This window comes from Hypanus sabinus, chromosome 10 (assembly GCF_030144855.1).
Source record: "Hypanus sabinus isolate sHypSab1 chromosome 10, sHypSab1.hap1, whole genome shotgun sequence".
Taxonomy (NCBI): Eukaryota; Metazoa; Chordata; class Chondrichthyes; order Myliobatiformes; family Dasyatidae; genus Hypanus; species Hypanus sabinus.
The window spans coordinates 12,766,893-12,783,521 of record NC_082715.1 but is presented as its reverse complement, the minus strand read 5'-3'; the positions used below and the strand labels follow the sequence as shown (position 1 = coordinate 12,783,521).

The following is a 16,629-nucleotide window of genomic DNA, read 5'->3' as shown; positions in this document are numbered from 1 at the left end:
CTCATTAACTGACAATGCAAGTATTTCAATGTTATGCATCTCTGCCATTACTGGTGATATTTAAAGTAAGATGAAATCCTGTGCCAACCAACTAGCGGGAGTATTCAAGGACATTTTCAACCTCTCACTGCTATGGGCAGAAGTTCCCACTTACTTCAAAAAGGCAACAACAGTGCCTAAGAAGAATAATGTGGGCTGCCTTAATGACTATCACCCGGTAGCACTCACATCGACAGTGATAAAATGCTTTGAGAGATTGGTTATGACTAGACTGAACTCCTGCCTCAGCAAGGTCCTGGACCCATTGCAATTTGCCTATAGTCACAATAGGTCAACAGCAGATGCAGTCTCCATGGCTCTTCACACGGCTTTAGACAACACAACCACCTACGTCAGAATGCTGTTCATCGACTATAGCTCAGCATTTAATACTATCATTCCCACTGAGAATTTACAGAACCTGGGCCTCTGTACCTCCCTCTGTCATTGGATCCTCAACTTCCTAACCGGAAGACCACAATCTGTGTGGATTGGTGATAACATACTGTTTGCTGATGATCAACACTGGTGCACCTCAGGGGTGTGTACTTAGTCCACTGCTCTACTCTCTATATACACATGATTGTGTGGCTAGGCATAGTTCAAATACCACCTACAAATTTGCTGACTATACAACCATCGTTGGTAGAATATCAGGTGGAATCTCTTCCTCACTTTTTTAAATATACTGTATTTCTGTTTTTGCACATCTTTTAATAATCTATTCAATATACATAATTGATTTACTTGTTTATTTATTATTATGTTTTATTTTATTATTATTTTCCCTCTCTCTGCTAGATTATGTAGTGCAGTGAACTACTGCTGCTAAGTTAACAAATTTCACGTCACATGCTGGTGATAATAAACCTGATTCTGATTCTGAAACGTTTATTTTCCACTTATCCTGTTTATGGAGATTGAAATGTATGAGTTTGTAATGTAACTTCATATTGCATTTCCTTTGGGAACAATAAAGTATCTTATCTATCGATGAGGATTGGTTTTTACCTTTTATTTACCACCAGACATTGGAGATGTAAAGTAATAATAATGTGATAAAGTTAATGGCAATCTGAGACTTTCCTCCTTAATCAATGAAGGTAATAAGTAGAGAAAAAATTGAAACTGCCTGGAAGGAAATGGGTTGTTCCCAGATTGAAATCAGAAAAGTAGATGGTAGGAAAGATGAAATTGGGGAGAGACTAAACATAAAGGGAGAAAAGAACAGGAAAGAAACATTTAGAAACTATTTACAGTCTTCCGGAATCTTTAATTTCTGAGCCTCCATTTCTAAATGGCGTGTCAGGTTTAGAAATTACAAATGGGTCCTCATTTTTCTGGGAAACTTATAACAAGTTCCCAAGTCTTGTTTACGCTATTACTAAAAATTCTGAGATAAATGCTTTTTGAGAAATTGTGGGATTATTGCAGTGAGTGTGATTTGAATTTAATTATAAATCCAGTGATGTTTGTATTTTTATGGGGCAGCAAGTTACAAAAAGTACAAGACAGTGATAACTCAAGTCATCCATGCCACTGATTGCTTTTCTTAAAATTGTTAATAAAAGCATTAACAAAAGTTGTGAATCTGCTATAATATTCTCAGAGAATTGAGGCCCAGTATAAACAGCTGTGCTTTACTTTGACTTATTATGGAATATCAGTAGCTCAGGTTGGCTATTTGGAAGTTTGGTTGATTGCCTATCTTGGCAAAATACTTGCAGATGTTTTGGCTGCAATCGAGAAGCCATCATCAGTGCACAGTTAGGGGTGTTGCCTCTTCAGAATGTTGGTTTATATATTCCTCTGGGGTCTGAATGGATATTAATCAGACATTGTGATCTGGTTGGCTGGTTCAAAACACCGTGAAATGTTGAGCAGTAGAAGATTCTGATTGGCTAGCTTCGAGGGAGGTCCATTTGGAATCTGGACAGCCAATGGACCTCCCTCGAAGCTAGCCAATCGGAATCTTCTACTGCTCAACATTTCACGGTGTTTTGAACCAGCCAACCAGATCACAATGTTTAATCAATATCCATTTGGACTCCAGAGGAGTATATAAGCCAGCACTCTAAGGAGACAATACCCTCAATTGTGCACTGATGATGGCCTCTTGTGTGGAGCCCAAAACATCTGTAAATGTTTTGCCAAGCTCGGCAATCAACTAAACTTGTAAATGTTTTAATTAGTTTTATTATTGATTATTTGTGTAAATTACCTTTCCCATTGATGCTAACTTAAAATTCTTAAACCAGGCCATATTTTCTGTAATTAGACTTATTTGCAAAGAGCATAATTTAGCTACTTATTTCAAATAAACACTGCAGTAATATTAATCTCTATTAATAAGGATTTTGATTTAGGATTCTTTGTTGCAAAAAGTAGTTAGTTAGGAAAATAAATCTATAAATTTGCTGAAGATACAGCTATTGTTGGTAGAATCTCAAATGGTGATGAGAGGGCATACATGAGCGAGATATGCCAACTAGTGGAGTGGCGTCGCAGAAACAACCTGGCACTCAATGTCAGTAAGACGAAAGAGCCGATTGTGGACTTCAGGAAGAGTAAGATGAAGGAACACATACCAATCCTCAGAGGGATCAGAAGTGGAGAGAGTGAGTAGTTTCAAGTTACTGGGTATCAAGATCTCTGAGGATCTAACCTGGTCCCAACATATTGATGCATTTATAAAGAAAGCAAGACAGCGACTATACTTTATTCGGAGTTTGAAGAGATTTGGCATGTCAGCAAATACACTCAAAAACTTATATAAGTGTACCATGGAGAGAATTCTGACAGGCTGCATGACTGTCTGGGGGTGGGGGGGGGGGGGGTTGTGGTTACTGCCCAGGATGCTGCGGAGGTTTGTAAATTTGGTCAGCTCCATCTTGGGTACTAGCCTACAAAGTACCCAGGATATCTTCAAGGAGCGGTGTCTTAGAAAGGCAGATTCCATTATGAAAGAACTCCAGCACACTAGCCATGCCCATTTCTCACTGTTACCATCAGGTAGGAGGGACAGAAGCTTGAAGGCGCACACTCAGCAATTCAGGAACAGCTTCTTCCCTTCTGCCATCTGATTCCTAAATGGACATTGAACCCTTGGAGACTACCTCACTTTTTAAATATTTTTGTGTGATTTTTAATCTATTCAATATATGTATATTATAATAGATTTACTTATTATTATTATTATTCTATATTTTGTATTGGATTGAACTGCTGCTAAGTTAACAAATTGCACGATACGTGCCCTGGATAATAAAACTGACTCTGATTCTGATAAATCATAGTGTAATCTCTAGTTAATTAGACAGCCATGAACTTCCAGATCTCCAGGGCATCACGATGATCATGAAGCCACTTGGCAGTTTTATAGATATGGCCATCTTCTTGTCAAAGGAAAACATTTGTTCTGGGTAAGATTAGGTATGAATGCTGCATTTTCTGTCTAGTCACCCTTTCCTGCAAGAATACCATAGTAGTGCATGCAAAATGTAGTATTTCTAAGTCTGGGAAAACTTGAGTCTTAAAATCATTAAAAATTAGATGTTACACACCTCAAATTGAAATGAAATAATAATTCTGCCAGGGCCTTATGAGTTCTTTCATCTTTCACCAAGACATATAATGGCAGTTGAGCAGTGTAATAGAGCCTGAATTTTGATTAATTGATACCTCAGGCTATAGATAATTAATGATATAAAATATTAATGATATAAAATTACATAACTACATATTCTTAATTATAATCTTTTAGTGGTTTGATTTTTAACAAAGGACCATTATAAGTTCAATATTAAGCATTATTGAGGAAAACTATTTTTGTATAACCTGGTGATAAGCTACAATAATTCAGGAGCTTTACTGCACTTTGCTGTGATTTAAATAGTTTATCCCTTTGATTTTTGTCAGTTTGTTATTCCAGAAATGAATAAACATTTTTAATAATCTGTTCAAACTTTTTCTCAAAATTAAATGTCATAGAAATTTGTCACCAGTCAATTATCGTTAACACTTTATTGTGTTCTGGATAATCTCATTTGTATAAGGCTGTAATTAATGTCTGTAAAAAAAATGATCAAATAGCTACAATAAGACTACATTGCAACATGGTTATTTTACATGATTATTCTTCTTGATAAGTCAGGGCATGAAGGCCGGAGTTCGGGGCCGAGAGGGAAGATGAATCAGCTGTGATGAAATGTTGGAGCAGACTCAATGAGCCAAATGGCCTAATTCTGCTACTTTTCTTAATGGTCTTAAGGTCTTAATTGACAAATCTGTGTGAGATTTAGTATCTTGTCCCTTGCTTTAAAGTGTTACCATGCCATTCCTGTTTGGAACACTGTATTACAGTTAAGTTTCCACCACGATATACCACCTTTGTGACACATTTATCTCTAGATGGGACTGATAGAAAAGGAATTTGCTCTGATTGCTTTAGAATACCTATGTGACATATGTTTGATCATTGTTACTTTTTCTGTGTCACATTAAACAGAATCTTGTGCAAAGTATTGACAATTCTGCTCAGATCTATCATTGCAATTTGGGGTGAGTGCCACTGAGAATGGGATTTCTCTTTGAATGAAGAAGCCCCACGTATGTGTATGAGAATTGCTGGTGTTTCTTGAGTTTCACTGTGACATCGTACTTTTTGAGTCCAGTAATGGAGCAGTTTCCCCATACTTAAACTGAGGAATTTTATCAGAGCCCCTGAGCCATTTTTGAAACTATGGCAGAAAACAAGTGATTGCATTAAATTAAATGACGTGGAATAGCTGTGAGTGATGAGGATAATATAATCTTATTTTCTAACTGAATTTATTTTAATGTTTTAACTTTTCAGTGCTTTAAGGTGTTTTGTGATCTAACTTTTTTAATTTCAATAATAATTTTATTTAATTGATTTTAAATTTGGATAGCACTTGATATGTGATAGGTTTAATGGCAAACTGTTAAAGGCATTTTAGCCCTTCTGTGGCAACTGTCTTAAACCCACTTTGTTGCTCCTGTTGCATTGGGCCTCACTTCTGTGGATCAGGACCTACAAGTCAACATTTTCTGATTCACAAAAAGTAAACCACTTTTTTATATAGTTCTGGACCATTGAATGGACATTGTTTTTTTCTATAAAATTATGCTAGTAATGGAAAATATCACTCAGCTTAGTAGGCAGAGCCCTAAAGTGGATCAGGTTAAAATCAAAACAAAAATGAAAATATAAACTGTAAATGGGAATATGAAATGAAAATGGAAAATTCTGGGAAAGAGTCAGCAGATTAGGCAGCACCCATGGATAAAGGAATAACTAATGTTACAAGCAACACACACAAAATGCTGGTGGAACACAGCAGGCCAGGCAGCATCTATAGGAAGAAGCACAGTCGACGTTTCGGGCCGAGACCCTTCGTCAGGGCTAACTGAAAGGAAAGATAGTAAGAGATTTGAAAGTAGGAGGGGGAGAGGGAAATGTGAAATGATAGGAGAAGACCGGAGCGGGTGGGGTGAAACTGAGAGCTGGAAAGGTGATTGGCAAAAGGGATACAGAGCTAGAGAAGGGAAAGGACCATGGGATGGGAGGCCTAGGAAGAAAGAAAGGGGGAGGGGAGCACCGGAGGGAGATGGAGAACAGGAAGAGCGATGGGGAAAGAGAGAGAAAAGAAGAGGAGGGGAAAAAACTGAATAAATCAGGGATGGGGTAAGAAGGGGTTAGGGGCTTTAACGGAAGTTAGAGAAGTCAATGTTCGTGCCATCAGGTTGGAGGCTACCCAGCCGGTATATAAGGTGTTGTTCCTCCAACCTGAGTGTGGCTTCATCTTGACAGTAGAGGAGGCCATGGGTAGACATATCAGAATGGGAATGGGATGTGGAATTAAAATGTGTGGCCACTGGGAGATCCTCCTTTCTCTGGCGGACAGAGCATAGGTGTTCAGTGTCAGCTTCCCATTAAAGCTAAACTATTCCATAATTAAAATCAAAATAAGAAAAAGTATTTAATTTAATTTTCTTTGGGGTAAAATTGCATCAACAAATTTGATTAGACTTGTGAAAACACAAAATGCTGGTGTAATTCAGCTAGTCAGGCAGCATCTATGGAAAAAACTAACACTTTTACGTTTAGATCTGAAACCTTTCTTCAGGACCATTTGGAGATCCCAATGAAGGTTCTCGGCCCAAAACATCGAATGTTTATTCCTTTCCATGAATGCTGCCTGACCTGCTAAGTTCCTCCAGCATTTTGTATATGTTATTTTGGATTTTCAGTATCTGCAGAATCTCTTGTGTTTATGACTTGTGAAAACTCTTGATTTTATTTATTTTTGAGATACATAATTAGCTTGTGAATTTTTAGGTCCCTTATTAAACCTACTTATCTTTATTCTAGCTTTACTTCTGGGAATATATACAGATTGAAGATACGTTAATTTTCTGTTTATCTTTGCAAAAATTGATCTTTTAAGATCAAGTATTAGTTTAATGAAGGTTTAGTTCATGTTATTAATTGCCCTTATGTAATTTAACAGTACTTAGAGTTAATGTAAGCTTACAAATCTTTTACTACAGGAAGCTACTCTATAGGCATTTTATGGTATTTTATAATTTTTCAGCCAAGGAAATTAGAAAATTAGAAATTCTTTTGCATGTTGGTGTCCAATTTTCTCAGTGGCCGAGAAACTGAAGTTCACAGCTTATTGACATGTGAAATATGTTTTCTCTATGATGTTAACACTAAATTGGGGTTTCCGACAAAATTTTGGAAATTCTCATGATACGGAATTATTTTTGTTTCCTTCTTGTTTAGAAGTGATAGAACACAATCTGTTCATTTGCAGAAACGAATTGCTTGCAGAGTCTGTAGCTTTTGCATGAATTGCATACTCTTTGCTGAAGGAAGTGGTTCAGCTTTGTTGAAGTGCACTCTCCATGGTAACCTTGTAGGTTGCTACGGCAATGAGGAAAAACAGGGGAAAGGGAGGGAATCAGGGTCCTGTAAGGTGGACAAGGTAGAGAAGCTGCAATTTCAGCAAATAAAATCAAAAGGGTGGCAATCAGTGCTTATAGAAACAATCCAATCAAGGATCCTTCCATACATGTATGTCCCCTTGCATAGTTTGCTCCTTGTGATATAGCTAGAGAAAAATAAAGGTTGTAGCTCATAAACATGGCATGGTTTCTGTCAGAAAGGAAAGAAGTCATGCTATGCCCATACATGTGTTTATCTGATCATGTGAAAGCAGAAAAGTGGCTCCTCTACCAGGGTGAATTGTGATTGGACTAGTCCTGATTGGAGGTGGGTGCAAACAATTTAAAGCATGTGCACAATGGTATTTATGAGTGATTTGTGTATGTAAATAGTTATGAACAGGTACAGTTTGTAGTCAAAAGTAACTGATCACAGTGACAGTAACACAAAATACTGGAGGAACTCAACAGATTAGGCAGAGTCTATGGAAATTAATAAACTGTTGACAGTTTTGTCCAAGACCCTTCTGTGCTGATGAAGGGCCTTGGCCTGAAACACCACCTGTTTATTAATTTCCATAGATGCTACCTGACCTGCTGAGTTCCTGCAACATTTCATGTGTGTTGCTGTGGATGTTCAGCATCTGCAGAATCTCTTGTGTTTATAACAGTAACTGTAAGCTTGCCTGCTGAAAACTATATTAAAGAATGAAGAACTAAGATATCATTCTCATCTTCAGGATGCCTTAAAACACTTGCAGCTTATTAGCAATCACTGGAATATAATTGCAGTGATTATGCTAGTAAGTATATCAGTTAACTTTTACTCAGTGAAGCATGCGTGGTTAGTAACTCTGTTTTGACAGTATTAATTGAGCGATACAAATTGTCCAGAATATTATTAGAACAACACTCTTCTTTTACACAGAACTATGTAAGCACTAAGTGAGCCAGGTGGAACCCTATGGCATACAGTACATATTTTGTGTTCAAGTCGACAATGTGTATGTTGAAATGTTTAGGTTTGATTTGGGTTGAGTCAGACTCTGCTATTTCAGCCAGGCTCAGTACTTTATCCATGGATAATTTCTTTGAATGACCAGATTTGTCGCTATCATTTCAAACAGATTAATAGCATAATTGATGGTCAGATTAGATTTAGAAATGATCCCAGTTCTCGGGTCAAAGTTAATTTTGGGTTAGCTGTACTTGGGTCCAGTTTTAATTTTATTCTTCTGAATTGGAATCTGATTTTAAAATTTTATACAAAAAGTAGCACCTTAGACAATACAGCATTTCCTCTGTACTGCACTGAAGTACACTGTACGTGACTTTGTAATGTGCTTAAGAATGAGGTTAGAACCCACAAGCACCCAGCCAGGTGGTATATTTCTATAAGACCATAAGATATAGGAGCAGAATTAGGCCACTTGGTCCATCAAGTCTGCTCTGCCGTGGCGGATCTAATTTCCCTCTCAGCCCCAATCTCTTTCGATCTGTGCGTATCCCTTCATGCCAACTACTCACTACAGTGGCAGCAGAAAGTAATTGCAGACGCCTCTCAATCAACACCAAGAAGACAGAAAGCATGGTCATCTCCAGAAAGACAAACATCCCACAATGTGTGATCAAGATCGGAAATACAAACATCACACAAATCAACGAATTCAGGTATCTTGGCAGCCAAATAACACGTGATGGCAGGTGTGGCACAGATATCAAATATATATTTCGCAATGGCGAAAGAAGCTTTCCCAAAAATGAAGACCATATTAACAGACAGAAAGATGAGCATGTACACTAAAAACAGAACACTGCAGTGCTACATTTATTCTATCCTGACTTATGGAAGGGAATGCTGGACCATTCCCCAGCAATGGAAAAGAGACTAGAAGCAGCTGTATTATGGTTCTATAGGAGAGTGTTAACAATATCATGGACTACACACACATCAAATGAAGAAGTTCTCTGAAGAGCTCAAGGAGTTAAATCACTCATACCAACAATAAGAGAAAGACAACTCAGATTCCTAGGACACATCATGTGGAGAGATGAACTAGAAAAACTCATACTCTCTGGAAAGATCGAGGGAAGCAAACCTAGAGGAAGACCTCGGCTTATGTACATCAAAAGCCTAGCTAGGTGGCTACACATCGAGGAAATGGAAGTCATCCAAAGAACAAGGGATAGATCTGTATGGAAAACCATGGTCACCAACGTCCGCATCGGATATGGTACCTAGACAGACAGTTAAAACGAAGAACAGTGATCAGCTTGCATTGAGATGACAGCTAATTTTGTCATCTTTATCTCCCTATCAGAATAGTTAAGATGTAACTGTTCCATAGAAATATTTAAGTATAAGGTATAGACTTACTCCCATAGCTTTTTATATTATAAGCTGGATATACATATCTGATAAGATCAGTTCCATAAACCAGGTGCAGTGGCAGCAACAGCAGAAGTGCACTAATTTCTTTTGAAACCATGTTGCACCTGTAATGTAAAGAAAAACAATATTGAGAAGTGTTAAAGGAAAACATGATTCAAGGATATTGGATTAACAAATTAGTTGAATGGAATGTATTTCCCTCCAGTTTTTACACAAGCAAAAATGACTGTGATGAACAGTTGCCTTTTTCAAAATTTGCCTGGTATTTCAGTCACATCAATGGAAAGAGGAAAATTCAAGAGATTGAGTAATCTAAATCTTTTGATTTGAAAGCCCTTACAAGTTGTTTTATTTTGTGTCTCTTATGTGGTGCCCTTTGAAACAATTAATGGTATTTATAATCATATCTGAAAGATGTTATGTGCCGGGTATGATTTTACAACCTATGTTTCCCAGAACATTAATATCTAAGCGAAATGTCAGTACTCAATAGTTTGGCTGCAAGATTTTGACACATGATCATATTAAGAGTGTTTAAAGGACACACAATGTAATGCTGATGAAGTTAGTGAACTAAAACCCAGATTTCCATATTCTTCTGCATGTTAACAAAACCCTGAACAAAATTCTAAACAAACATACCAGTGTTTGTGGTCTTCGTGGACTTGCTTCTGTAAAAGATTTCCAACAAATTGACCTGGATGAAGAGTATCTTAAGTATACTTTAAAAAGATGAATCCCGTTGTATTTATATAGAGGTGGTTCTACAGCTAATTTCATGGCTCCTCCTGTTAAAATGGAAGCATTAATTAGGAAGTCTGTACTTTTTTTAAAAATATCAAAATGTTGCATCAAGTTAGGGAGTTCCTCGTGGTCAGTGTTGTTTTGCATTCTTTAGGAGTAGTCTTTGGCAATAGAAATTATTTAATAATCATGCATTTCCATCCTTCTAAAGTCTTGACAACATTAAAGAAAATTGTATTTTTTGGTAATTGTGTCTGTTGATTTTTAATATGAACGTAAGTCCTTAAGACATGTCAGCAGAATTAGGTCATTCAGCCCATGGTCACGCTACATTGCAAAGTCTCTCCAGGAAGTCTACCCTGAAGAAGTTAAAATTTTCCATTCGACGGGAGTTCAGTAAAACCCTCTCTCACTGCTCCCCCGCTGTGATCTCTGCAGCCATTCGACTCTTTGACCACATGCACCAATCAACTTCCTAGTTCTTTGCTTCCTCTCCCTCCAAGTTTTATCTATCACCTTGTCTTTCTCTCTGCCCTTCCCCCACCTTTTGAATCTACTCCTCAGCTCTTTTCCTCCAGTCTTGCTGAAAGGTCTTGGCCCAAAACGTCAACTAATACTTTTTCATTGATCCTGCCAAGTTCCTCCAGCATTTTGTGTGTGTTGCTTGGATTTCCAGCATCTGCAGATTTTCTCTTGTTTGAGGTCATTCAGTCCATTGGGCCTGATTCATCATTTGATCATGGCTGATTTAGTTTCCCTCAACCTCTTTCTCCTGCCTTCTCCCTGTAATCTTTGACCCCCTTACTAATCAAGAACCGAATCACTCCTGCACTTCTAAGGTTCTTGTCAAAGAACCCATCAACTACCCGTTTAAATATACCTGGTAACTTGGCCTCTACGGTTATCTATTACAGTGAATTTCAGAGCTTTATCACCATCTGCCCAAAAAATTCCTCCTCATCTCTGTTTGAAAGGGATCTCCTATTCCGAGGCCGTGTCCTCTGGTCCTAGCCTCTTCCACTACAGAGAACATCCTTTCCATGTCCACTCTATCTAAGACTTTCATTAGTCAGTAGATTTCAATCTGATTCACCCCTGGGCCCCCCCCATTCTTCTAAATTCAATCGAATACAGGCCCAGAGCCATCAAACATGCCTCATATGTTAACCTTTTCATTCCTGGTATTATTCTCATGATCCTCCTGTGGAGCCTCCAATGCCAGCACACCTTTTCTTAGATAAGGGGTCCAATGGTGACATGAAATCTTAGGTTGTGTTAGTTGTTAATGTAAATAGTGCATTTCACTGTTGGCTTTGATGTACATGTGATAAATAAATTATTCTGAATCTGTATCTCATCTCCTATCTAGTGTGTCAGCACCACTGACTGGTAATGATTTTTGAAATCCATATCTTGGGGATATCAGAATTTAGTTCTAGAATAAAAAGTAATTATTCTACATGGATGAAGGAGCAAAAGCGTTTTAAAGTAGTGTGGGTTGGAGTTAGAGTCATCATGCTGTACTCTGTGATCTATAATGGTGAAATCACCCATAAATAGGGTGGAATAAGTTACTTGTGGCTTGCTAATTTGCATTAATATTTAAATTCTGTTCAAACTTAAAAGCTTTATCTAAACTTTGAATGACTGCAAAGTCTCAGGTATAGAAATAAATTTAATTCTAAAATGGATGAAGTTAAATGATTACTTTGGATTCATATTAAAGAATCAATTTTTGAAATTTTGAAATTCTTGTAATATTACAAATCGTGGTGAAATACATAATACCAATGGGTCTCCTTTATTCGCATGGATTCATATTTCTCTGTAGCTTGGATCATATGCTGAATGTCTTTTTGGAATCTTAATTACAGAGATAAATATTCTTGATGCATTTCTGAACTGAATCTCTAAGTTCTGTGGGATATACTGAGTACCCGTTCTAGAGCATGACGATATGCATCTAGAATTTAAATTTATGTAGTTACTCCTTTTCCAATTTTGCTTTTTGTATTTTGTCCCACAGGCTACATTATGAAACAAAACACATCCCATTTGTGAGTATCTGGTTAAATTCTGTGCTGGGATGTGTTACTATATACAAACCATTGCAGCTTGTTTTTACCTCCTGAACAAATTAAAGACAAGTACATAAAAATGTTGAAAACCAAATGACAGATGAACTGGTACTATTTTACACAAAGTACAGTCTTCGTAAAGACTATGCTTCATCCTATTTAGAGCTTAATTTCTCAAGTCTCATGTTCTAGTTTGTGATCTTAAGTTGCAAATTAATGCAAAAACAAATCCAGTTTAATTTAGTGCTCTTAAAAAAATCGGAACCCTAATTACAATTTAAATTATGTTCTTCTTCTTGTCCCATAATTTAAAATTATGTACAAAAACTGAAGGTCATAAAGGAGAGAGACTTTAAAACACTTTTTATAATGCTGTTTACATTATAAATACTTATAAATACATGCTGGTATTTATGTATTTATGACCATTTTATTCCATATCCATCCTTTAACCTATTACTTTGTTTTTTTTTATAATTCTTTATTCTTTATAATTGCTGAATGTTTTTTGTTGCATGTCACACCCTGGCCTATACACCACAGCAAATTTCTAATACATGCCCTTTTGTTGTGTGAAGTAAAGTAAATTTATTAGCAGAGTAAATACATATATATCATCATGTACAACCCTAAGATTTATTTTCTTGTGGATATACTCAGCAAACTTTCAGAATAGTAACTATAACAGGATCAATGAAAGATCAAGTAGAGTGCAGAAGACGACAAACTGTGCAAATGCAAACATAAATAACTAGCAATAAATAATGAGATAATGAGATAAAGAGTCCTTAAAGTGAGATCACTGGTTGTGGTAACATCTCAATGATGGAGGAAGTGAGTGTAGTGATTCCCTTTATTTAGGAGCCTGATAGCTGAGGGGTAGAAACTGTTCTTGAACTTGGTGGTACAAGTCCTGAGGCTATTGTACCTTCTACCTGATGGAAGCAGTGAGAAGGGAGCATGACCTGCATGGCGGGGGTCTCTGATGATCGATTCTGCTTCCCTGTGACAGTGTTTCATATAGATGTGCTCAGTGGTTGGGAGGGCTTTACCTGTGATGTACTGGGCCAAATCCACTACTTTTTGTAGACTTTTCTGTTCAAGGACATTGGCATTTCCATACCAGGCTATGATGTAGCCAGTCAGTATATTCCCCACTATGCACCTATAGAAATTTCGCAATGTTTTAGATGTCATGCGGAATCTCCACAGACTCCTGAGGAATAGGGGTGCTGCCATGCTTTCTTTGCAATTGCACTTACTTGCTGATTCCAGGACAGGGTCCTCTGAAATATTATCACAGAGGAATTTCAAGTTGCTGACCCTCTCTATCTCTGATCCATCAATGAGGACTAGCTCATGGACCTCCACGTGGATATCATTGCATTGCCGATCGACAGATGGCGCAATAGCCACAGCTCTACACGCTGTCCTTGCACATCTGGAGAAGAGGGATGCTTATGTGAGAATACTGTTCCTGGACTACAGCTCAGCTTTCAACACCATAATTCCCTCCAGGCTCGACAAGAAGCTCAGAGACTTCGGCCTTCACCTTGTCTTGTGCAGCTGGATCCTGGACTTCCTGTCAGATTGCCAGCAGGTGGTAAGAGTGGGCTCTCTCATCTCTGCCCCTCTGACCCTCAACACAGGTGCCCCTCAGGGCTGTGCACTAAGCCCCCTCCTTTACTCTCTGTATACCCATGACTGTGTCGCCACACACAGCTCTAGTCTACTAATTAAATTTGCTGACAACTCTACACTGATTGGCCTAATCTCAAATAATAATGAGGCAGCCTACAGAGAAGAAGTCATTACCCTGACAAAGTGGTGTCAAGGAAACAACCTCTCTCTAAATGTCGCAAAAACAAAGGAGCTGGCACACGAGGAATGGAGACAGGCTAGCCAGAATTGACATAAATGGATCTAGGGTTGTGAAAGTGAACAGCTTTAAGTTCCTCAGCATAAAGATCACCGAGGATCTCACATGGTCTGAACATGCCAGCTGTGTGGTGAAAAAGACACAACTGTGCCTCTTTTACCTCAGATGGTTGAAGAAGTTTGGTGTGGGCCCCCAAATCTCAAGAACTTTCTGTCGGTGCACAATTGAGAGCATCCTGACTGACTGCCTTACTGCCTGGTATGGAAACTGTACTTACCTCAATCGCAGGGAGTGGTGCGGACAGCCCAGTGCATCTGTAGATGTGAACTTCCCACTATTCAGGACATTTACAATGACAGGTGTTTAAAAAGGGCCTAAAGGATAATTGGGGACCTAAATCACCCCAACCACAAACTGTTTCATCCGAGAAACGGTACCGCGGCATAAAAGCCAGGCTCCAGGACAGCTTCTTCCACCAGGCCATCAGACTGCTTAATTCAAACTGACACAATTCTATTTCTAAGTTATGATGACTATCCTGTTATAAATACTATTTATTATAAATTACTATAAGTTGCACATTGCACATTTAGATGGAGACGTAACTTAAAGGTTTTTACATGTACATGAAGGAAGTAAATAATAAAATTAATTCAATTTTATTCAATTCAATTGTTATCCATTTGAACTACTGTAATACATGGTAGATACTGGTAGATGACTTCCAGTTTAAAAATATTAGGCAATTTAATTGTGTTCAACTAACCATTAATTAAAGCACTAAGAGGCTATTATTGCATTTAGTCACAGTTGTGGTCTCAGCCCTCGGCTCTTTATTCCTCTCCACAGATCATGTTTGACCTGTTGAGTTCTTCCAGCACTCTGGATCTCCAGTATCTGCATTATCTCTTGTGTTTGTCATTTTCAAGCTAAGATCTCACTAATAGCACTCAAAATTTTAATCATTAGCTGTTCCAATTTACTAGTTCTGATTGGATGCACCATCTTTCATACCTGCTAGGGTACCAGTTGAGCTAACTAGTATGTGGGATTGTGAGGGGTTTTTGTTTTCTTTAAAACATATAGAGTAATCTTTGGTGTAGGAACTGAAATTGAATAAGCAATAAATCACATCAAGAATGTAAAATTATGCTTACATCATCAGTTCAAGCAAAAATTAGTGGACTTTATTTAGTTGTGCTAATGTTATTATTTAGTCACCTTTAAATATGTAGTACAACTGTAAGTTAAAACATAGAAACATAGAAAGCCTACAGCACAATACAGGCCCTTCGACCCACAAAGATGTGCCGAACATGTCCCTACCGTAGAAATTACTAGGCTTACCTATCACCCTTTATTTTACTAAGTTTTGTTGTCCCACATCTTATAATTCTAAAAATAAATTGGAGATCACTTAAAATATGTAATGAATGTTGAAATGCATAACTGTATGCCCTAAATAATTAGATATATAACAGTAGTGAAAAATTCAGGTTTGCCAGGCACCTAACAAAAAGAAGAAGAAAACAAGGTAGTGTGCATGGGTTTGTGTACCATTCAGAAATCAGAAATCTAATGGTGGATGACAAGAAGCTGTTCTTAAATAATCGAATGTGGAACTTCAGGCTGCTTTACCTCCTTCCATGGATAGACATGTCCTGGATGGTGAAAGTCATTAGTAATGGATGCTACTTCCTTGAGATACCACTTCTATGGGAGGGGGAGAATCGTGCCTTTGATGAAGCTGCTGAATCCACACCCTCTCAAGTCCCATGCAATCCTGTCCATTGAAACTTCATTACCACATTGTGATGCAACCATCGTAAATGCTCTAGACCCGTACATTTGTAGAAATTTGCAGTGTGTCTAGATTGCCATGTATCTTCTCAACTGTCTGTATTGTTGTACAGTTCTAACAGTGTGTTGTAGGAATATGAGATTAACATTACTGGTATGTTAAATCCTTAATCAATGACATTGCATTAGCTGTACAGTGGGTTTTCCTTAGTAACTAAATCAGCTGTCAATTAATATTAGTGTAAATTAATGCGCTAATTATATGTGTTAATGGAGAAATGGCTTTGCAGTTTCCAAAAGAAGGGTTTATCAATATCTGCCTTTCTGAGGTGTCACCTTTTGAAGGTATCCTCAGTGATGGGAAGACTAGTCCCCATGATGGAGCTGGTTGAGTATGCAACTCTCTTTAGCTTTTTCTAATCCTGTGCAGTGGCCCCTCCATACCAGATAGTGTTGCAACCAGTTAAAATGCTCCCTATAGTACATCTATAGAAATTTGTTTGTTGTTGGTGACATACCAAATATCCTCACTATGTTGGGCCTGGGATAGATCTTCAGAGATGTTGACATCCAGGAACTTGAAACTCCTCATCCTTTCTACTGCTGATCCCAAAATGAGGATTGACGTGTGTTCCCTCGACTTCCCCTTCCTGAATTCCACAATCAATTCTTTAGTCTTATAAACAGCAACCTGAATAGTTGATTCAAATCTGAGTGGAGAGTCA

General features: G+C 37.8%; 2 protein-coding genes across 2 annotated transcripts in view; one reads left to right on the top strand and one right to left on the bottom strand.

Moving 5' to 3' along the window:
• LOC132400455 (collagen alpha-1(X) chain-like) overlaps positions 1-9,500 on the bottom strand; it is a 49,912-nt gene extending 40,412 nt beyond the window's left edge. The window contains exon 1 of the mRNA XM_059981438.1: positions 9,389-9,500. Coding sequence (XP_059837421.1) covers positions 9,389-9,500 — 112 coding nt within the window. The remainder of the gene's footprint in view (positions 1-9,388) is intronic.
• The window catches only part of nt5dc1 (5'-nucleotidase domain containing 1), a 619,201-nt gene that overhangs the window by 152,434 nt on the left and 450,138 nt on the right, over positions 1-16,629 (top strand). The gene's annotated exons all lie outside the window — the stretch shown is intronic.